Source organism: Narcine bancroftii, chromosome 13 (assembly GCF_036971445.1).
Source record: "Narcine bancroftii isolate sNarBan1 chromosome 13, sNarBan1.hap1, whole genome shotgun sequence".
Lineage (NCBI taxonomy): Eukaryota > Metazoa > Chordata > Chondrichthyes > Torpediniformes > Narcinidae > Narcine > Narcine bancroftii.
In genome coordinates this window covers 87,683,322-87,706,602 of record NC_091481.1, presented here as the reverse complement: position 1 = coordinate 87,706,602, position 23,281 = coordinate 87,683,322, and the positions used below count along the sequence as shown (strand labels likewise).

General features: G+C 49.6%; 1 protein-coding gene across 19 annotated transcripts in view; it reads right to left on the bottom strand.

Annotated features, from left to right (window-relative positions):
* rasgrp4 (RAS guanyl releasing protein 4) overlaps nucleotides 1–23,281 on the bottom strand; it is a 296,739-nt gene that overhangs the window by 19,586 nt on the left and 253,872 nt on the right. For 18 of the 19 annotated variants that reach the window (XM_069907490.1, XM_069907499.1, XM_069907503.1 and 15 more), the window contains 5 exons: nucleotides 13,344–13,525; nucleotides 8,312–8,417; nucleotides 4,064–4,126; nucleotides 3,440–3,571; nucleotides 2,756–2,909 (listed from right to left, as the gene is read on the bottom strand). In XM_069907490.1, the coding sequence (XP_069763591.1) occupies nucleotides 2,756–2,909; nucleotides 3,440–3,571; nucleotides 4,064–4,126; nucleotides 8,312–8,417; nucleotides 13,344–13,525 (637 nt within the window). Of the gene's footprint in view, nucleotides 1–2,755; nucleotides 2,910–3,439; nucleotides 3,572–4,063; nucleotides 4,127–8,311; nucleotides 8,418–13,343; nucleotides 13,526–16,982; nucleotides 17,071–23,281 lie in introns of those variants that run through there. The other variant, XM_069907508.1, reaches the window with a different exon arrangement.

Genomic DNA, 23,281 nt, shown 5'->3' with positions numbered 1-23,281 from the left:
TTCTACAGGAAGAGAACACTTGCTTGCTTCCCAGAGCAGTGTCCTTATGCACAGTGGACAGGCCAAATGTCCATTACAGTGCTAGCGAGCTGGATTCCCCATCACTGTCTGAAAGGAGTTTGTACATTCTCCCTGTGGCCTGCATGAGTTTTCCCCGGGTGCTCTGGTTTCCTCCCACCCTTCAAAACATACAGGATTGGCAGGTTAATTGGGTGCATTTAGTTGGGTTTCATGGGTCAGAAGGGGCTTCTACCAAGCTGTATTGCTAAAAGGTTAATAAATGGTGGCTCCGTTGATGGGGTGGGGTTGCTGGGTCTGTGCACGACTCAAAGCTCTGGGGGGGGACGATTCAGAGAGGAGGAGGGTTACCATCAAGGAACCAACTTTTCAGGACTGGGCCCTTCGTCTGTTAAAGAAAAATATCTGCCCATTTGTTCCTGTACCTTGACAAAGGGGCCAGGCCGAAACGTTGGTCACTTTTTACTTCCTGTGGATGCTGCATGACCTGCTGAGTTTCTCCAGCACATGCGTATGTTGTGCTCGACCCCAGCATCTGCAGGCTGTCTAGCTTATCTCCAGTGGAGAAGTGGGCAGTGCTGGCGTGGAAGTCGGGACCAAGGCATGATGGGACCTCACCCTGCAGGAAGTAGCCACGTTTACGCGGGACTCCCCCCCTCCCCCAAGGGCAGGGACGGAGAACCTGGGGGCAGTGGGTGAGCAGAGAGTTCTGGAGTGAATGTTTGAGGCTGAACCTGAATGACAGTCACCCACAGTCTCATAGTGGTGCAGCAGGCAACATGGTCTCCACCTGTTCACATGCTACATCTGTGTGGGGAACGGGAGGGGGTTGAGGCAGCTACTGTTGCAACGTGTGAATGGATACCTGGATAGGAGCAGTTGAGAGGGATATGGGCCAAACACAGGCTGGTGAAGACCAGCAGGTTAATCAGCCCATGTTAATTGCCTCTAGTTGCAGCCATTCTTAATGGGGGCCTTATGCCCTCACCCCCTGGGAGCCACAGATGAAATCAAAATATTTTTAATGTTTGTTATGTAGTCAGTAGGAGAGAAGTACAGAAGAAACCAACTAATCTTGACTGCTTCACAGGGAAGAGGCCCCAGAAACTTTGAGCAGAGTCCTAACAGGGTCATAACCAAAACAAGGTTAAGAATGGCTGGTTGAGTGTGTCGGTGAGGGGTAGAATCTGTTGGGGGGAAGGGATTGTTTCAAATGTGGGATGAATGCACCACAAAGGGGAATGGCGGGGGGCACTGGAAACCTGGAGCAACACACAACCTGATCTCATGGAGGTGGACAACATTCTGAGAGTAGATCAGGGGTCACAGAGAGTCTTTTGCCCAGAGTAGGGGAATCAGAGACCAGCGAGTAGAGATTTAATGTGAGGGGGTGTAGTGTGGGCAGGGGTCACGTGACCTCTCCATCTGAGACCTAGTTAGAAGTCACATCACCTGCCAATCCAGGTTGGGCTCTGCCCATCCATTAGTGCACACATGAACATCAGCGCCTTTAAGCACCTGGTGATTACCTGGGCCGGACCCTCCAGCTTCCACCATGTGCAGCAGCTCATTCTCTCTCTGCCCCTTTGGACCTGCCCACGGACGCTGGTGTACGCCAGGTTACGGACTGTGGACATCACCAGAGGAGTCGTTGGTAAGGTGTGCACTACTACATGGCGAGCTCTCCACTGGCCACCGTGACAGGGGTGCACCAAAGAAGAGGTACAAGGACTGCCTAAAGAAATCTCTTGGTGCCTGCCCCATTGACCACTGCCAGTGGGCCGATATCGCCTCAAACCGTGCATCTTGGCGCCTCACAGTTTGGCGGGCAGCAACCTCCTTTGAAGAAGACCGCAGAGCCCACCTCACTGACAAAAGACAATGGAGGAAAAACCCAACACCCAACCCCAACCCACCAATTTTCCCCTGCAACAGCTGCAACCGTGTCTGCCTGTCCCGCATCGGACTTGTCAGCCACAAACGAGCCTGCAGCTGACGTGGACTTTTACCCCCTCCATAAATCTTCGTCCGCGAAGCCAAGCCAAAGAAAAAGAAACACTGAGAGTGGGATCATAGTATTGTGTGGGAATACTTTGCATTGAGCCGCACCCCCCTTTGGTACAGGGAACCGGGGAGTACGTGTTGAAGTTCCTGGCTTGTAAGAGAATGTTAGTGAACGAATATTACTGCCTGTGTGTAACAGAGAGAGAGTGAGAGAAAGGCGGCCACTGGTATCGGAGCTCACTCTCTCATTTGAACACCAATGTAGCTTTAGTATCGAGTGTTGTTTTGTGTCTTCCCCATTACATGTTTTCTGTGTGTCTGGACATGCTTCTCTGTGAACCACTCAACCTGACTTAAATCTCATGTCACGGGGTGGGGGGGGGGGATTTAACAGGAACCTGAGGGGTAACATTTTATACACATAGGGTCAGAGGGTGGTGGATGTATGGAACAGCCAGTGGAGGAGGTTGGTACAGGGATGGATACTTATATAGGACAGGTTTAGAGAGATACAGACCAAATGCGGGCAGCTGAGAGATTTTGGCCAGTGGGGGAAAGATGGGACTGTTTCCACACTGTGACTCTGAGATAGAAGGGGGCATTGAGTCTTTGCTATCTTACAGGACAACACTAACACCTTTGGCCACTTCCCGCCACAGCCCCAGGCTCTCCCAGCAGCAGACCCTCAGGAGCCAGGCTTCCCCCCCCCAAGGCAAACCCCATGGCCTCTCACCGACAGCCGGCAGAAGCACTTGAACTCCAGGTAGCTGAGGTGTTCGGCAAGTTCGGACGGTTCCAGGTGGTCGAAAAGCAGCGACACCTTCCGCTTCTTGTTGTTGTTGGGAGTCTGGAGCAGCGTGTACTTGCGCGTCCAGTCCTGCGTGTGACTGCCAAGGGATAGCACAGGTTAAAGCCAACTCAAACTGAGTCCCAGGCCCGACCCCTGGCTGGGGTTAAGGATCAGAGGTCATCGGGCTTCCCAATATCTGCACACTCACAGCGCAGATGGTGGAGTGCAACATGGTACCAGCCATTGTCAGGTCGAAGCAGGATAAACGCAGAACTCTGCAAGCAAGCTGCTACCTCAAAGTAGCACCGTGGGGTGACCATTCGGCCTGTCATGGGCATGCTGTCCAATTAGTCCCTCCCCCTCAGCCCATGTGATTTTCTAGGATTTGTCCACTTCGCGCTGGGCATAAGACCGTATTGGAAGTGGGTCTGCGCTGGAGGTGGGACCACGTTGTCCCAGGGTGACCGGTGACAGACCCTGGCCGGGACACCCCACAGGGAGCATCCACATTCTCTGAACAACCTGGGTCAGCACCACCCCTCGGATGCTCTCTACCTTCCCTCTGCCCACCTCACCCCTCCCCGCTCCCACCCAGTCTGCCCCAGACGTGCAGTCATAAGCCCTCACATGTTAGACGTGTCGATGAGATGGCACTGAGACTCCTCGCCCTCGCTCCGCACCAGTTCCCAAAACTGCAGCATCACGTCCTCCAGCCCCGCATCCGTGGTGAAGGCCACAGAGTAGTGGGATATCCAGTACCTGGGCAGCACACACAGCAGGTCATGGGCTGCCTGCCCCCCCATGGTCTATCTGCTCCCCCTGACCCACAGACCACCCAATCTTAGCCCCCTCCAATCTTAGCCCCCCCATTGACCATCAGCTCCCCTTGACCCACAGACCACCCAACCCCTAGCCCTACCATGGTCTATCTGCTCTCCCCCGACCCACAGACCATCAGCTCCCCCACCCCATGGACTAGCCCCACCTCCTCTGCCCCACAGCTCCACTGTCCCCACCCCTGCCCTCTCACCTCCTCCCATCCAAGCCCTCTTCTGCTGACTCCCACCCACTCTCATCCACTCTCACCTCTGCCCCTCCATCCGCTCAGGCCCCTCCTATCCCTTCCCACAACCACCCCTGCCCTTCTACCCTATCCCCTTTCCCTCTAATCCCCTACCACCCCTCCTAACCCCACCCACCCCCACCCACCCTCTCCCACCGCCTCCCCCCACCCCCTCACAATGGAATCACCTCACTAAGTGGCAGATTTTCACTCGGAGTTGTCTGGGCTTCTCCCCCGGAGCGTCACGATACGTAGCTCCAAGTTAAGGATTGTAGGGGTGGGCCCTTTGGCTCTTCACTGCTACATCGTGTCCAGCACATCCCAAGCTGGGCACTGGGTGGGACAGGCTGCAATGGATTGGGCTCCTGCACTCATTGTATGACCTCCGAACCCTGAACCGGTGATCCCCCCCAACACAGAAAACAAGAAGGCCACTTGGTCCCGCTGCCTCCACCACTCTGCCATAGGGACGGTGTTTCAGGGACGGCGTCTCATCAATGGTGTTCCAGATAGTATCACAGGGATGGTGTTTCAGGGTTTCATGTGAACTTTTGGCCAGCGCAAGCTTGAACCCATTGACCCCAGGTTTTGTCCTCCATTCTGGATTGGGGAATAGGACCTCATCTTTATTCCATCTTGACCTGTTACACATCAACCTCCCCGCCCCCTCCCACCGCCCTGTTAATAAAAACCTCAGCCTGTTCACCCTCTCCTCCAACTCCAACCTTGTAACCACCCCTCCCCCCTCTAGGCCAAACCCCACCCCCCCTCCTTTGCAATGCACTGATGAGTGTTTTACAAGGCTCCCTCAGCCCCCAGGAGATTCCTGCAACAACAACACAAGTCCAGTTTGCGCACATCGTCCAACAAAACTCCAAGCATCGGGGGTGGGAGGGAAGGATATCATTCTGGGTTGAGCAAGGAACAAATTCATGGGGAGGACACTGCTTTTCTCATGGGAGGGAGAGGGGTGAGTGATGGGAGTAGGTGGAGAAGCCACAAATGAAAGGAGCGTCGAAAAAAAAGTGCAAATGCTGCAAAAACAAAGTTCCGGAAACATTCAATTCAGATCCGTGTGAAGCAATGCACTTGGAAAGGTCCAACTCGAAGGCAGAGTATGTGGTCAGTGGCAGATTCTTAACAGCGGAGGAACCGAGGGAGCTTGGGGTCCAACCCATAGATCCCTCCAGGATACCGCGGGATGCGGTCAACAAGGTGAAAGGTGTGCCGGCTGTCATTCATCAGGGGATGGAGTTCAAGAGTCATGAGGTGATGGCCCACATGTGGAGCATTGTGTTCAGTTCTGGTCGCCTCATTACAGGAAGGCTCGTAGATGCTTTGGAGAGGGGGAGAGGAGATTTGCCAGAATGTTGCTTGGATTGGAGAACTTGTCTTATGAAGCAAGGTGGGCAGAGGTTTTTACATTGGAGCGGCAAAGAGCAAAGGATGTCTGTACAAGGTGAGCGGAGGGAAGTGTAGGGGAGACGCCAGGGGTAAGGTGTTTTTATTACACAGAGAGTGGTGGGTGCCTGGAAGGCCTTGCTGGGGCAGTAAGGATATTCAAAAGACTCTTAGACAGGAATGTAGAGAGCTATGAGTGTGAGGGAGGAAAGGGTTAGATGGTTGTGGAGTCAGACAGCACAACATGGTGGGCCGAAGAGCCTGTACTGTTCCATCTGGGGAGACTGGTGACCTTTTCTGAGGGGAAAGTAGGGTGATCAGCAGCTCTCTGATCTCTCCCCGCCTTCTTGCTTTTGTACCCTCTCTGTTACCTCCCTCCTGGGTCCTTCCTTGCTCTCCTCCCCCCACCCCCACCTTTTCATTCAGGTGTCTGCCGCATTCCTGACGAAGGACTCAGGCCTGAATTGTCCACTGCCCTTTACTTCCTATGAATGCTGAGTTTCTTCTTCATGTTTGTGTGTGCACTTGACCCCAGTGTCTGCACACCTTCCTGTTCACCTCGGGGAAAGTTGTCAGAACAGATGGACCCCCCTTCCCCTTTGACGAGATTAAAGCACAGGGCTCATCAGAATTGCTGTGGGAGATGACTGAGTGCATGGGGAGTTTTGAAGTTCCACCTCAGCAGGAAACAGATCCCCTTATCTACCACTCGGAGACCTCGAAGTAGGTTGACACAGCATCAGTTCTCTGAACACAGCCCTTCAAAGGAGAAATGTGTGAAATGGGGAACTTTCTGGGTCATGAGGACTTTCCCTCTCAACTATTGAGCTGGCAGGAACCAGTGAGTGCCCTCGTTCTCAACGTCTGAGACTTGTGGCCAATCTCTCTGTCTTACATTTCCCCACAGATGATAGGAAGCTGGGGAAAGGACAGAGGGCAAACAGGCCTACAGGAAGGGGGCATAATCGTGATCAAAGCTGGGGAAGAGGGCCCACATTAGGACTGGAAAGTGAAGGAATGGGGATGTTGTCTGCTGCCTGGGGTCATCAGACTTCTCTGTTCTCTCATCAGCCTGGGGTTAACTGTGGCGGCGGCAGGGAAACCGTGATGAAGGGGCATTCTGGAGTGTGGAAGATGGGGCAGCCTTTGAGAGGGAGGAGAAGAGCCAGGTCCCTACAGTGAGCTCAGCCAAGTTCAGACCACAGGTGGAACTCTATTCAGGAGGACCGGGCGTTCAAGTTTTTAAATTTTAACCACACAGCATGGTAGAAGGCCCCCTCCGCCGCACAAATCTCCTGCCACATAATTCACCCATGTTTGAAGGGTGGGAGGAACCAGAGTACCCAGAGGAAACCCACGCAGGTGAAGGGGGAGAATGCGCAAAGTCCTTCAAGGCAGAGGTGGGATTTGAACCCTGGTCGCTGGCGCTGTGATAAACCATGCATACCCGTGTAAAGGACAGAACAGTTTGAAGGGGAGAGCTCCAAAGGGGCAGCGGGACTTCGAGGGTGCAAGAAGAACGACCACAGGTTGGCCTTGAGGTGTGAGCCACACCGCTGAGGTGGGACACCCCATGATGACCATCCAGCAGGCCAGCTTTCAGACTTGTTGTCCCAGCTGCGGAGTGCAGGAGGTTGGAAAAGTGGGTCGTGGGTGAGAAGTTTGTCACTTTCTGCTATAAGAATCTTAAAATGTTGGACAGAGATCCAGGCTCGGCATCATGACATGGGGATGGTGTTAGTGAGCCCCCTACCCACCCGCAGCACTTGTGTCATTAGGAAGGTTGCAGACTGCATCGGGTCAGGCCATCAAAGCGGGTGTCACCAAAGTGAATCACGTGGCTTCGTCTCCATGCCCTATAAGCATATGTGTTTGTCAGAAACGATGGAGGGAGGGAGAAGTGAGATAGTACGGAGGACAGGGGAGGTCCATGGCAGATATGGCACCTGCTTCTCCCCTCCTCACTGAGTTTGTGCCCCATCCCACAGTTACCCTAATTTCCCCGCCCCCCCATTATTATCTGTTCTGACCCCCGACTCTGCAGAGATCGCATGGAATAATACACAAACGTGTGGGGGAAACTCAACAGGTCATGCAGCGCCCATAGGAAGTAAAGACCAGCCAAAGGCCTGGAGAGAGTGGACACGGAGAGGGGGTCTCCTGGGTGGGGGAGTCTGGGACCCAAGTACAAACAAACGGAGATGAGGAGGAATTTATTCCCAGAGGGGAGTGAATCTGTGGAATTCATTGCTGCGAACAGCTGTGGAGGCCACGGCATTGGGGATATTAAATCCGGAGGAGAAAAAGTGCTTGATTAGGGAGGCAAATCCAAGAGTTAGGTGATTTGAATGTGAATGTAGATGTATCCACACACACAGGAAGTTATCTCAGATTACAACAGGTCCTTGGTGAATGGAGTCCATGGGTCAATGAACAGCAGATGCAGTTTAATTTGGACAAGTGTGAGGTGATGCATTTGGCAGCACAGGATTTGCAGTCCATGGTAGGACCCTGGGAAGTGGTGTAGCACAGAGAGGCCTATGGGCACAGGAACCCTGTTCCCTAAAGGTGGTGGCGCCGGTAAACAGGGTGGTGAAGGAGGCATTTGGCCCACATCAGTGAGGGCACCATGTGCAGGAATTGGCATGTCATATTAAAGCTGCATGGGATTGATGGTGAGGCCACATTGACAATATGGTCTGCAGTTTTAGTCACACTTTGCTCCAGGGAATTTCCCATTAAACCAGAACAATTTTAGGGAAGATTTACAAAGACATTACTAGCATTGGAGGTACAGAATCAGAATTTATGGCCATGAGCAGGTCACAAAATGTGTTGTTTTGTGCCAGCATCACAGCTAACATCTGCAGAGAGAGGCTGGGTAGGTTCAGTCTTATTTCCCAGGAGAACAAGGGAGCGACAACATCTCTTCCTGTCACAACTTAAATGCCAACACTCATTGAAAATTGCTGCAGCCAATTCCCTGCCCCGTCCTCAGGCCTGATGCAGGTTCCCTGTTGCCGTTGAAAGGATATAGTTCCAGGAGTTTGTAGGCGAACTCCGAGGATGGGATGATCCAGCAGTGCGTCATTAGTGTTACATTCACCGTCTCACTGCTACACCGCAGGCTGCCGTCCATGTCTGGAGAGACAGGAGATTTGTTATCTCAGGGTGGGTCCCTCAGGATGAAACACAGTGAGACATGCACCTTCGTTCAGCGCACAGTAACTGAAGCACTTTACACCCAGGGCCAAAAATCCACTGATTTATACATCACCCCTTCCATTCAGAGGCAGCCAACCCCAAACCAAAAATCTGCAGCTGCTGCAAATCTGAAATACAGCAGCAAATCCCCAGAGATCAAACCATTAACATTTCAGGCCAATGGCCTTGTTTCAGTCCCTTCACCAGATGGATCAGAGATGAGGGGTTCATCTGTGAGAGCAGATTATCAGCCATTAATGAAGAAATGACAAGATGACTTAGAACATTGGAAAGATTTACCACTAACACTGATAGGAAGGGTAAATTGCATTAAAATGAACATCTTCCCAAGGATACAATACCTATTCCAATCGTTACCAATTCACCTAACAGAGAAATTCTTCAATGAACTAAAGAGAATAATAAGGAAATTCTTATGGAAAGGGGAGAATCTGAGGATAACACTAGATAAATTAACAGAATGGTACAAACAAGGGGGCTTACAGCTACCAAACATTAAGAATTATTATAGAGCAGCACAATTAAGATACCTATCAGATTTTTATCAAACAAGGGTAAAACCAGATTGGACCAGATTAGAGCTAGGTAAAATAGGGGAGAAGGTACCGGAACATACACTTTATAAATGGGATAAAAAGCTGGTACGATATAAAAGCTCACCAGTATTGCATCATTTACTTAATATTTGGAAGATGATTAATTTAGAAAGGAAAAAACAAATTACCAACTACCAAAATTATTATTGATGCAAAATCAACTAATCCCTTTCACAATAGATAACCTTTAATTTAGAGAATGGGAGAGAAAAGGAATTAAAAGAATAGAAAATTGTTTTTTGGGAGATAATTTATTAACATTTGAACAAATGAAGTACAAATATAGAATAACTCACGGTACAATGTTTGCATACCACCAACTGAAAACCTACTTAAAGGACAAATTGGGAAGCAGACTGAGATGACCAGAAGGAAGCAGGTTTGAATATGTGATTACAGACACAATGATAATTAAAAGATTTATAACGAACATGTACATCAAGCTGCAAGAGAAGGAAAATGATGAAATAAGCTATAATCCCAAACAAAAGTGGGAATAAGATCTAAACATAAACACCCAGAGGGTGGTGAATCTCTGGGATTCATTGCCACAGAGAGCAGTAGAGACAGGTTCATTGAAATATTTAAGAGGGAATTAGATCTATTTCTTCAGTATAAGGGAATTAGGGGTTACGGAGAGAAGGCGGGGACAGGGTACTGAACTTTAAGATCAACCATGATCTCATTGAATGGCTGATCAGGCTCGAAGGGCCAAATGACCTACTCCTGCTCCTATCTTCTATGTTTCTATAAAAAAATGAAATATGGGAAAAATTATGCTTTGGAACTATGAGAAATATAATAAACACGAGGTTATGCATGATACAATATAATTGGTTACACAGGCTATACACCACACCCCAAAATTTAAATAAATGGGATCCAACATTATCAGATAAATGTTTTCGCTGTAAGAAGAAAACGGGAACAACAGGACATGCAATTTGGGCATGTGAGAAAGTGGAAAAGTTTTGGGAAGATCTAAATCAGGTATTAAATAAAATCACAAAAAGCGACATCCCAAAAAATCCAGAGATCTTTCTTTAAGTAATATAAGAAGTAAAGAACTTGGCCTCGATTTGGATGAAGCGCAAAAAAGATTTATTATGATAGCCTTAGCAGTAGCAAAAAAATGTATAATGTCAACCTGGAAATCAGAAGAGAGCCTGAGAGTACAGCAATGGTACATGGAAATGAATCAATGTATTCCATTGGAAAAAATAACATAGAATTAAAAAAATAAAGTCACATTATTTGAGCAAATTTGGGAACCGTACATGGAACATAACAGAGAGGTCCTACCGCGGACCTCCACCCCCTAAAATGATAGAATGAGAAGAAGAAGAAATGAACTGACCCAGTGTGTAAAAGTAGAGGACACAATTTTCTTGGTTATTTTCATTGTGTGATGACATTGTTTAATGGGATTAATGTATCATATATGTTGAACATTTAGTGGGTGGGGAAGGGGGGTGAAGGAGGGAAGGGAGGGGGGGAAGGGGAGAAAATGACACTGTGTATATTCAAGAGGGAAATGTTTGTGTGTATTTTGGTTAATATGGTTCATAGTGTGAAAAATTTAAAAAAAAATCTATGAGGGCAGATTGGGTCAGCTGGGAGTGCAGTCTCTGGGTCGAGAAGAATCAGAGGGGATCTTCCAGAAAGATATAAAAGATAGCTCAGACTGAATTGAAACCCAGTGCAAAAAGGGACTTAGCAATAGGGCAGGCAGTCCTTAGAACACTACAGCACAGAAACAGGCCCATTCGGCCTTTCTAGTCCATGCCAAATCATTTTATTTTGCCTAGTCCCACCGACCTGCACCCAGTCCATATCCCTTCATCCCTCTTCCATTCATGTATTTGTCTAAATTCTTCTAAATGTTAAAATCGAGCCCGCATTTACCATTTCAGTTGGCAGCTCGTTCCACACCCCCATCACTCTCTGTGTGAAGAAGTTGCCCCCTCAGGTTCCCCCTAAACTTTTCCCTTTCACCCTTAACCCATGATCTCTGCTTTGTATCTCACCTGCCCTCAGTGGAAAAAGCCGACCTACATTTGCTCTGTCTCACCCCCTCATAATTTTAAATACCTCGATCAAATCTCCCCTCATTCTTCTACGCTCCAGGGAATAAAGTCCTAACCTGCTTAACCTTTCCCTGTAACTCAGTTCCTGAATTTCAGGCAACATCCTAGTAAATCTTCTCTGTACTCTCTCAATCTTATTGAGATCTTTCCTGTAGGAGGATCAGAGCCAGCCCCACCAGGCTGAGGAACAGCTTCTTCAGACGGGCAGTGAGAACTCTGAACGACCCAAGGACTTGCTCTCACTAACCATCCAAGACTCTTATCCGTGAATTAATATTTATTTATTTATTTGTACATATGAATACTTGTCCTGAACATGTATTGTTTATCTGTATGTGTGTGTCTGCGTGTTCTGCACCGAGGACCAAAGAACACTGTTTCGTCGGGTTGTACTTGTACAATTAGATGGCAATAAATGACTTGTCTTAATGTTCAACACTTCGTGTCAGAAACCAAGTCTCAGGCTTGTTAGTTTAACCAACCCTGGGTTTATATGAGCGTCATTGGGAGAGTTTGGACAGATCCCTGGATGTGGGAACAACCAGTGACAGGATTAAATGCTCTCGCCCATTGTCGAGGGGACTAATTCTGGGCAACAGAATTTCCCTCCGTCCCAGAGATCCTGAACACCCTCTCAGGTGGACATCAAATATCAGTGCTAATCCAAGGTGAGTATTTATACCACAGCCAACATTAATGAGGTAGAGATTTTTAATTTAGATATTCAGCATGGACAAGAATGGGCTGAATGTTAGTCACCAAGTTTTAAAGTGAAATAGATTCCCTCAGGAATGTGAAGTGTTGTAGGTCTGCCTGGCTGTGGGGTTATTGTTTGAATTCTCAGGTGGAGTTTCAAATCTAGTTTCAGATTCCCCAACAGGGAGCAGAAATCCATAACCATTCACTTTATTTAATCCCCCTGTGATTTTTATAAACCTCTGTCGTACCTCAGTGAGATAAACTCATCCATTGCCTCATCCCTGACTGTGTGATGTCACCAATAAACCAGGGGTCTCAAACTCATTCACGATTAAACTTTGGGAGATATTTTTTGAAACATTAAATGCACAATCTCTTTTTCCAAAAGTAAGCAAACAGGTCCCGGAATCTCTTTGGATTGATCAAGAGAATACCTGGTTACATGGCCGGCAGTGAGAGACAGGAGGGGTTCAGTCCCCAACCACGCTGTCCTGTACTTCTCAGAACATTGTGAACCGGAACAGGAATTAGCCATTTGGCCCGTAAAGCCTGCTGCCCCATTCACTAATATCAAGGTGGATCTGGCTGTGGACTCTCTCCACCAACACACCTTTAATTCACAGATACATCCACTTAGTATCTTAATATATTTTATAAGCCAGTATTTACAGCTTCCTTGGACAAAGAATTCCACATGCTCATGCCCACACACCCCCACCCCCCCCACCCCCACCCCCCCCCACCCCTACACACCCCCCCACCCCCACCCCAACCCCCACCCACCCCACCACCCACCCACACCCACCCCCACACACCCACCCACCCACACACTCACACACTCACACACACCCACCCACACACTCACACACACCCACCCACCTCCACCCCCACCCACCCCCACCCCCACCCCCACACACCCACCCACCCACACACTCACACCCACCCCCCCACACAACAAAGACTATCACACACACACACACGCGTACAGATGTGCACACGTAAACACACGCACGGATGTGCACATGTCAACACGCACAGATGTGCACACGTACACAAACGTAGATACACATGCACAGACACACACATGCACACCCACACACACCCACCCACACCCACACACCCACACACACAACAAAGACTATCACAGACACACACACATACATATATACACACACACGTACAGATGTGCACACGTAAACACACACGCACGGATGTGCACATGTAAACACGCACAGATGTGCACACGTACACAAACGTAGATACAGACGCACACATGCACACCCACACACACACGTACACACCCAGATTCACACTCACCCACTCAGATACACACACAAACAAACACCAATATATGCACACACCAATATACACACACTGACCCACACAGATATACACGCACACCCTGATATACCACACCCCCCTCCCCCCCACCAAGGCCAGAGTCAGGTCAGTAGACTCACCGAAAGACTGGATACATTTCTTCAGCAGGTCATCCAGACTGAGTGCCTTGGTGAGTGGAGGCATGGACATGATGGCCTTGGCTTTGCTGATCTCTGCCGGGCTGGGGCAGGTCATGCGGCGTCGGCACTGCCGCTGAATGGCCTTGGTGCCCAGCGTGCCGTGACCTTCATGCCGAGACTTCCTGTGGAGGGAAAGAGAAGGCAGGCAATCAGGCAGGGGAGGGAGGAGGACTTCTGCTGCGCCTCACAGGACAGAGAGAACGAGAGAAGATTAGAACAGGGAGAGAACCCCCCACTCTCCGGAACTGTTCACTTTCATTCCCAGCGATCGCTGTGTCCCAGAAACTCCACACTCAGGTTTCAAGTCATCGACACCTTCATCTCCATAAAGGCCAGTCCCATACTCTAAACAGTGTGTTGTGCAAAACCTGAACTTATTACAAGATAGCAGACCATTCAGCCCACTGCTTCCATGCTGACCCCCAGCAGGGCAAACCCACACATCCCAATCTCCCTCTCCAAATTTCCAGGTGGTCTCTGTAGCTTATTCCCTCTCACATGCCCATCACTTCCCCCTTCGATTGCTTCCCCTCCCCCCACCCAACCTCCGCAGAGGATAGGGGTTAGAGGTCAATAAACATCCCCTCATGCTTGTGGGGGTGGGAGGAAACCGGAACACCTGAGGGAAACCCACAAGGTCATGGGGAGAGCATGCAAACTCCAGACAGACAGAGGCAGAGGTTGGAATCGAACCTGGGTCATGGAGGCTGGTGTGATACTCCACCCAAGGTCCCAGACCTGCAGTCCAATCACTACCTTCCTGAACAGCAGGAAGGAAATGCACAGGGAGATCCCACAAAATGGGAAGGGGAGGACCGGGGTTCAGCAAATATGCTTCCTGTGTGCAAGGCCACGCCGTCGTCCTGGCGTACAAGGTGTAACTTACATATCTGTATGGCTACAGTAAGTAAGAATTTTAGTTCACCTGTACATTATCCTGATGTTTATTGGGCAGCAGGGTCAGTGCAACGCTGTACAGCAACAGCGACCCAGGTTCGAATCCTGCGCTGTCTGTAAGGAGTTTGTACGTTCACCTAGTGACTGTGTAAGTTTCCTCTGGGGGCTCTGGTTTCCTCCCACCCTTCAAAACGTACCACGGTTTATAGGTCAATTATGTGTAATTGGGCGGCATGGACTCGTGGGCCAGAAGGGCCTGTTTCCATGCCATGTCTCTGAATTAAAATTCACTTAAAAAACATGACGATAAACTTTCATCTCAGACTGATACAGCTTGGAGCCAAGGAACACCAGATGCTGCAGGTGTCAGTGAGGGGCGCTGGACAAAGTGGTGACGGTGGAGAAAAGTTAAGAATTTCATGCATGTTACATCCTAAATGTAGTTTTATGGAACCTTTCCCTTAATGCACGAGGGCTTAACCTGCCTGTGCTGAGGGCAGGACAGCCCCACCGTGCTGGTCTGTTCTCTATGAGGTGACCACGTCTGACACCTGTAATTGCCTGCCACCAATCTGATCAGGCAGGTCGATGTATCTAGGGTTAAAGACATGTTCAAGGGCAGTTGGAGCTTTCAGGCAGAAGTGAAATTTTCACTTCCCTCACTCTTTGACACCAACCAAAACGCCTGTGGCTGGCTCTCGTTTTCAACTCCGTCCTCAGGTCGCACAGCCTTCTGGGAGGTTCAACCTCCTCCTCCTCCACTTCCTGTTCTCATACGCCCTGGATTTGTACATCTGGGCTTCGAGCTCTGGACGTCTCTCCCTGAACCTCTCTCCTCTCTTCCCTATCCCACCCCCTAGGCCTTGACCTCTGGACATCCCTGAACCTCTCTCCTCTCTTCCCTATCCCACCCCCTGGATCTTGACCTGGATGTCCCTGAACCTCTCCCCTCTCCCATCCCTTCCCTCTCCCACACCCTGGGCCTTGAGCTCTGGACTTCCTGGTCTGCCTCACTCCTCACCTCGACTCACCTAGACTGACAGGCCTAATCATTGAATTTTTCACTGTGGTGCATTCTACATCTCACCACATAGAAGGGAGCCATTTGGCCCATCCTGTTATGCCAACCCTCAGAGCAATCTCATTCCCCCCTCTTATTCTTCAGAAACCAATCAACCTCCCGTCCATCGGCACGTGTGAGGACACTGGGGGAACACGTGCAAACCCTATCCTCACAGTCCTCGAATCAGGAGTAAACCCTGATCACAGGAGAGGGGAGACAGCAGCACTACCTGCTACAACACCATACGTTCAGTGGGCTATGTATATGCAAATCGGCACTTGCTTTTGTTTACGTCCTCTCGACTTGAACTGTGATTTGCTCGACGCTGTTACAGCGTGAAGTGAACTGAGACTCACTGGTGGGGTGTTATATTGAAGAACAGCTCCGCCCCCATCTACGACCCTGGTTTTCCGCCTAAACCCTGAGCCCCTCTGAAGACCCCACCCTCAGTTATAAGCTAAGCGCATGTTCTCCCTCCAGTCGTGAGAGCCTTTATTCATGCTACACAGCGCCAGTGAACCAGGTTCGAATCTGGTGCTGTCTAAGGAGTTTGTATGTTCTCCCTGTGTCTGTATGAGGTTCCTTCAGGCGCTCCAGTTTCCTCCCACTCTTCAAAACGTACGGGGGTTAATTGGCCACATGGGTGTTTTTGAGCAGCAGGTGCTTATGGGCCGGAATCGCCTGTTTCCACACTGTATCCCAAAATTACAAATAACTAAAGTACAAATCATGAACTCGGTGGTTTTAGCAAAATCTATTCTAACAAACAGCGTCCGTTGAACTGTACGTTAACGCCTGAAACCGATCACGGGTTGGAAATTAGCTGAAGTGCAAGGGGTGGAGTGGTCTCATTGAACAAAACCCAGTGTCATGGGCAATCCCTGTCAAAGTGAGCCCAGAGTTGGAAGGGGAGGAGGCAAAAGGCTCAGTGTTTAGGCTTTGTGATGTAGAGTACGGGGGCACTTGATGCATCCACCCCCCCTCATAAAAACAGAAATCAAAACCCCGCAGGTGATGGAAATCCAGAGTATCTAGGGAAAGTGCAGGAAGCGCTCGGTAGGTCAGACAGTCTCGTGGGAGAGTGAAGCAGGAACCAACATTTCTGCTCAGTGGCCTACCAATGGGGACACGAGGAAAGAGAATTGTAGCAGGGAGTGGCAAGAGTCAGGCCTCTCTTCCAGACACGGCAAACAAGCCAAATGGCCACCTATCCCTCCCCCTCCCCCCCCACCCCCGTCTCCTTCAACAGAACCCAAAATCAATTCTCGCCTCTCCTCTGATCAAAAGGCCAACATGGCCTGTTTCTGCTCCGTAAATGGTTATATGATTATATCCAACTAACACCTTTTTTTGGTCTGGACTCCACCTTTGGCCAGTCTTCAGGTCATGGAGCGTCTGCAGGAAGCAACGTTTCAGGCCTGGGCTCTTCCTGTGGACAATGGGAGACAGGCTGAGTTTCTCCAGCACGGTCATGCCGGAGGAACTTGCCCAGTTTCGCAGTGTAACAGGAGGTAAAGATATGCTTCAGGCCTAACTATTTTGTTAGTGCGGACATTTAAAGCTACTGGCGTTAAAGTGCCCACTGGAATCCATCCAAATGGACAGGAAAGAGTTCTTACCTTGTTCAGGAGAGACCTCACGCTCAGTGCCTGTCAAGGAGGGAGTGCCTGTGGTCTCTGCACAGTTCCATGCCTTACATCCTGCCGAACAGTTAACAGACACTCCACCAGTGAGTGCCTGGCCAACCCTCCTTCAGGGTCAAGTACATTCCAACAGAAAACGAGATCCACTGACTGGCACGTACGTAATCAAATGTGCTCAATCAAGAAGTGAATGTGGAAGTGACCAGGGATGAGGGAAAGTACTAATCCAACACCACCATAGCCCAGCAGCAACCCCCAACACGCCCGGTCAGCCTGCCCATCTCCCGCACCCTAGACCCAAGGATAACCCAGCACTGGAACAAAGACAAAGAAATGCCTTTCCCCATCTCCGATTTCCAACAGAAAGTCTCTCGTTCCCAGGTTGTGCTGCCTCAGGGATGTCCCAAGACTGGCTTGATGCTTGGAACTCGTCTGATGCCAGCAACGCTCTCCGTCTCATCCCTTGTCTGCAACTCTGGACCTGGTCAGTGGGCCCTGCACAAAAGCTCCCTCCCGGAACACATAGAGGAATCATGGCCTCAAGGTGACCCTCAGCAGTAAAATCACAAGGGAAACTCCTCTGCAATCACTACTGCTTCTTAGTAGCTCTCACATCCTCCTCCATGGGACACCCTCCCAAGCAGCAACAACTGCACCCATCCTGGCAGTGATCCCTGCACCCCTCTGTCTCTGTAACCCCCTCCAGTCCCTGACACCCCTCCCAGTCTCTGTAACCCCCTACAGTCCACGATACCCCTTCTTGTCTCTGTAACCCCCTCTGGTCCCCGACACCCCTCCCTGTCTCTGTAACCCCCTCTGGTCCCCGACACCCCTCCCTGTCTCTGTAACCCCCTCCAGTCCCCAACACCCCTCCCTGTCTCTTTTACCCCCTCTGGTCACATACTCCCCTCTCTGTCTCTGAAGCTCCTCCAGTCCCCTGCACCCATCTGTGACTCTGGTCCTCTACACCCCTCCCTGTCTCTGTAGCCCCCCCTCTGATTCCCTACACACCTCAGTCTTTGTAACCCCCTCTGGTCACTTACAGCCCTCTTTCTCTGTAACTCCCTCCAGACCCTTACACCCCTCTTTCTCTGTAACCCCCTCCGGTCCCCTACTCCCCTCCCTGTCCTTCCTCGATGTCAGTTCAGCATGTCTGGCGAGTGGCTGGGCTTTCCGTTCTGTTACTCACACAGATGCCAGATGTTGGCTTCCTTTCACGGCCCACATATGATCCTTGAACAAAGTTGGAGCTGCTGTGTTAGCTGTTAAACTTAAGCTCTTTGCCTGGCTCCCACCTTACCTCCCATCCCCTGGTCCCAGAGTTGCCCACTCCACCGCCTTTTGCCATTTCTTCAGTCTCCCTGATGCTTCCATTTACCATTTTACTACTTTCTAGATACACAAGAACACAAGAAGCAGGAGTCAGCCATTCGGCCCATCGAGTCTGTTCTGTCATTCAATGTGATCGTGGCTGATCTTATGACAGACTCATCTCCACCGATCTGCCTTTTCCGCATATCCCTTAATTCCCCATCTATGTAAAAATCTACCCAACCTTGTCTTAAATATATTTACTGAGGTTGCCTCCATTGCTTCAGTGGGCAGCGAATTCCACAGATTCACCGCCCTCTGGGAAAAGCAGTTCCTCCTCATCTCTGTCCTAAATCAACTACCCTGGATCTTGAGGCTGTCTCCCCTGGTTCTGGAGACAGAGTGCGGTAACAGGCCCTTCTGGCCAAATAGGCCACACCACCCAAATATACCCATGTGACCAGTTAAATCCGAACCTATACACCTTTGGAAGGTGGGAGGAAACCGGAGCACCTGGAGGAAACCCACACAGACACGGGGAGAGCGTACAAACTCCTTACAGACAGCGTGGGATTCGAACCCGGATCACTGGCGCTGTAACAGCATCGCGCTGACCGCTACACTAACTGTGCCGCCATTTTTAACTGCAGGTGCTATAACCTGGCGGGGCCGCTGTAGACGGCAGACCTCCATCTGGATGCGTGATATCCACAGCATTGAGCAAGAGGTGTGTGTGTGGTAATTGGTGCTGGTCCTTACCAGAAAAGATTACGTCCAGGGAACTGCGCAAGGCCACAAGGTTATGGACTTTCTTCCTGGTTCAACGGCAAGCAGGGTCTTGGGCTACTGAGCCAGGGAAGCATTGCATTCTGCCGCAATCAGCTCTGGGATCACACTTGGCCGAGTGCCAGCACTCCAATTGGTCAAGGTGAACCAATAGGGTCATTCCTGCCTCTCATGGAGAACAGTTACCGAGTCCCAGAACGGGGTTTGACTGGGAAATCAGTTGACTCACTGTTGGCATTGCTGGTCTGGCTAAGGAGATCAATGCTATTCGTGTCCATTGTAAAACCTGGCCCACACACACATTATGTACAATCAGTATGTCACAGTCAATGGCACACTCAATGAATTAACATAGAACAGTACAGGCCCTTCTGCCCATGACGTGCTGACCTCCACAACAATCTAACCCCCATAACCCTCGACTTTTCTTCCATCCATTTCCTGTCTAAGATTCTTCTGAATGAGTCCATTGTACCAGCCTCCACCTGGTACCACCTGCTTTTTACTCATACCTTGGAGAAAGGCTCAAGCCCGAAATGTCAGCAGTTTCTCCACAGCATCGGCAGACTTTCATGTTTCACTCTCGCTTTTAAACTTCCTGCCTCTCACCTTAACTGTCAGGACTGAAACACAACAGTTTGCAGAGGCTGTGATTGTAGTAAATGCCAGAGGAACTCAACCAGTCACGCAGCGTCCAACGGAGGTAAAGATAATATCACCGATGTTTCGGGCCTGAGCCCTTCTTCCCCTCAAGTAGCCTTTTAAAATATCTGTGAAGTGGATCCCTGTCCTCCTGCCTTTGTGGAGCAGGGGCCAGAGGGCCTATTTCTAGTAGTGAAAGGGCCACAGCAGGTTCCGTGTGATCAGAAAAGATCTACTGGCATTGAGGAGGGGGTTCCTGGGACTGTACTCATTGGAGTTTAAAAAGAGAAGATCTTACAGAAACATTCCAACATTCTGAAAGGTTAAGATAAGATCAGTGCAGCAGATAGCGCAACGCTGTCACAGGGCCAGTGACCTGGATTCGAATCCACTGCTGCCTGTGAAGAGTTTGGACATTCTCCCCGTTGTTTGTGCCCGGCTTCCTCCCACCCTCCAAAAATATTTACAAAAGCAGGAATGTTGTTTCCATGACTCGAGCCATTATGAGCCACTAGTGGGTAAATGTGAGCTGGCTTCATGGTGAGACAGGTGCAATCCTGTTCCGTACGAGAGCATCAACAGGTTTGGTCTTCTGAGGTAAAACGTGAAAGTCCACAAACTCAGCGTCCATTAACGTTTTGGGCCTGACCCTGGCTGAGGGGCTAATGGTGCAAAGCTCCCATCAGTGGGATCATGGCTGAACACCAGAATCTGACCGAACAAGGAGACAGGCTCAAGATCTCCAAATCTCTCTCTCTCGCTGCCTTAAGTTTGAATGAGGTAAATTCTGCTCTCTATCACGTGTACTTACTTACACACACAAGGCTGCAGCCCAGACACACTCAGTGAGGCAGCATACAGTCTCAATGGCACTTACTTTAAAAGATCTCACAGACCAACTCTGTTTCTAATCAACCAGAACTTTCATATTCCACTAACAATCCCGACACGTGAACTTAATCAGTAAACTGATTGTTTTGGGTCCAACCTTTTTATAGGTTTGATACATACGTGTCCCGCTCCGTCTCCTGCCCTGAAACGTGAAGGACTTCCCCACTTCCATCCAGAGCACTTTATTAGTTAAACAGAGCCGACTGATGGTTTTTGGGGTGGAAAAAGCTGGCAATGCTCAGCAAGTTGGAAGTTTCAGGCCCGGTGACCAAATGAAGCATGATCTGCTCCTCTCTCCACGGATGCTTCCTGACCTGCTCAGTCTTTCCAGCATTTTACAACTTGTGACCTTGTTAGAACAGGGTCAGAAACAAAGGTTCATCAAACAGAAGCACAAGCTGTTCATCTCTCTCCGCGGATCCTGCTGCCATCTTGGGCATCCCCACCAATTCTGATTTTGTTTCACATTAACAGCACCTGCAGCATTTAGATTTGGCCATTTGGCTAGGCGCATCTGGTGGAGCCACTGCCTCACATCCAGGCTCCATCCCGACCTCCGGTGCTGTCTGTGCAGAGCTTGCACGCTCTTACCATAGCTTCCTCCTGGTGTGTGGGTGAGTGACAGAATCTGAGGGCTACAGGAGGTTGATTAATGGGGTGCATGACTCCACAACTGTACACGATGACTTCACTGGCATTTACATAGAACATTCCAGTACAGTACAGACCCTTCAGCCCACAGTGTTGTCCTGACCTATGTAAACCAACTCCACAACAATCTACCCCTTCCCACCCTCACACCCATAACTATTTTTCTCTGTCTCAGAGTCTTTTGAATATCCCTAATGTTCCAGCCTCGGCCACCACCCCCGGCAATGCATTCCAGGCACCCACCACTCTCAATGTAAAAAAACCTTACGTTTCCCCTAAACATCCCTCCCTGCACCTTAAACAGATGTCTCTGGTACTTGCTGCTGGCACCCCTGCCCTCTTCACTCTGCTACCATCAGGGAAAAGGTACAGGAGCCTAAAGACGAGCACAGGGACAGCATCGTCCCCATTGCCATCAGATTCCTGAATGATCAATGAACCAAAGACACTCCCTTACTTTTCGTACACTGTTATTTAAATTTTTTATAATAATGTTGTAAGATGGTTATAATATGAATGTTTGCTCTATGACGCTGCCACAAAACACTGAATTTCGTGACTTGTTCATAACAATAAATCCTGAATCTGATAAGGTGTTGGTTCTCCAGCCTATCTCAGGTCCTCAAAATCTTATATACTTCTATTAGATCACCTCTCTCAGCCAAAGAGAAAAACCACAGCTCTGCCAATCTTGCTTCATAAGACATGTTTGCCAATCCAGGCAACATCCAGGGAAATCTCCTCTGCCCCCTCTCCAAAGCTTCCACATCCTTCCTGTAATGAGTTGGCTAGAACTGAACACAATATTCCACGTCTGGTCTCACCAGAGTTTTATAGAGCTTCAACATTACCTCATGGATCTTGATCTCAATCCCCCGACTAATGAAAGCCATTACAATTTGTGTCCTGTAAGGGCAGATCTAGCCCAGGATTTACTGAAAGCTTTGCACTCCCTCCAAGCAGAGATGTGTCTCATTACAACCCCAACAGAACAGCTAATTGGCTGTTAATATTAAGCTTTGAAGAATAAAAGCCATAGCAAATGTTAAAAGATTGTCGCAGGATCAAAGGAACAGAAAGAGGCCTTTTGGTCCCTCCATGCTGTTCTCGCACCCATGAAATCAACGCTAATTTATACAACTTTCTGTCTCCCAACAATGCAGGACAGTTCAAAGTTAGAATGAAGAGCAATTCCTGCCAATAATCTCCGACCAAATAGTAGACACTTCAGATCAGGTGACTAACACCGAGACAACATGGACTTTGTGTGTGTGTGTGTGTGAGTGTGAGTGAGTGTGAGTGTGAGTGAGTGTGAGTGTGAGTGAGTGTGAGTGTGAGTGAGTGTGAGTGTGAGTGAGTGTGAGTGTGAGTGTGAGTGTGAGTGAGTGTGAGTGTGAGTGAGTGTGAGTGTGAGTGTGAGTGAGTGTGTTTGTGAGTGAGTGTGTTTGTGAGTGAGTGTGAGTGTTTGTGAGTGAGTGTGAGTGTTTGTGAGTGAGTGTGAGTGTTTGTGAGTGAGTGTGAGTGTTTGTGAGTGAGTGTGAGTGTGAGTGTGTGTGTGTGTGTGTGTGTGGGTGTGTGTGTGGGTGTGAACCAGGGTGGTGCTCACTGCTGAGGTGAAGGTTCACTTCCAGAAGCTACCAAAAAGATATACGTTTCTAACCAGATCTTGTCACAAGACTGGAAGCAACAGAAGCAGAATTAGCCCATTCGGCCCATCGAATCATGGCTGGTGTTCTTCCATTTTCTCCCTGCCTAATCAAGAGCCTATCAACCTCCGCTTTAAATCTACCCAACGACTTGGCCTCCATAGCTGTCAGTGGCAATGAACTCCACAGATTCACCGCCCTCTCCCCCACCACCCCCCCCCCCCGATGAAGAAACCTCCTCATCTCTGTTCTAAAGGGATGTCCTTTTATTCGGAGGCTGTGCCCTCTGGTCACAGACCCTCCCAAGAGCAGAAACACTGTCCACATCTTTCAACATTTGACATTTTT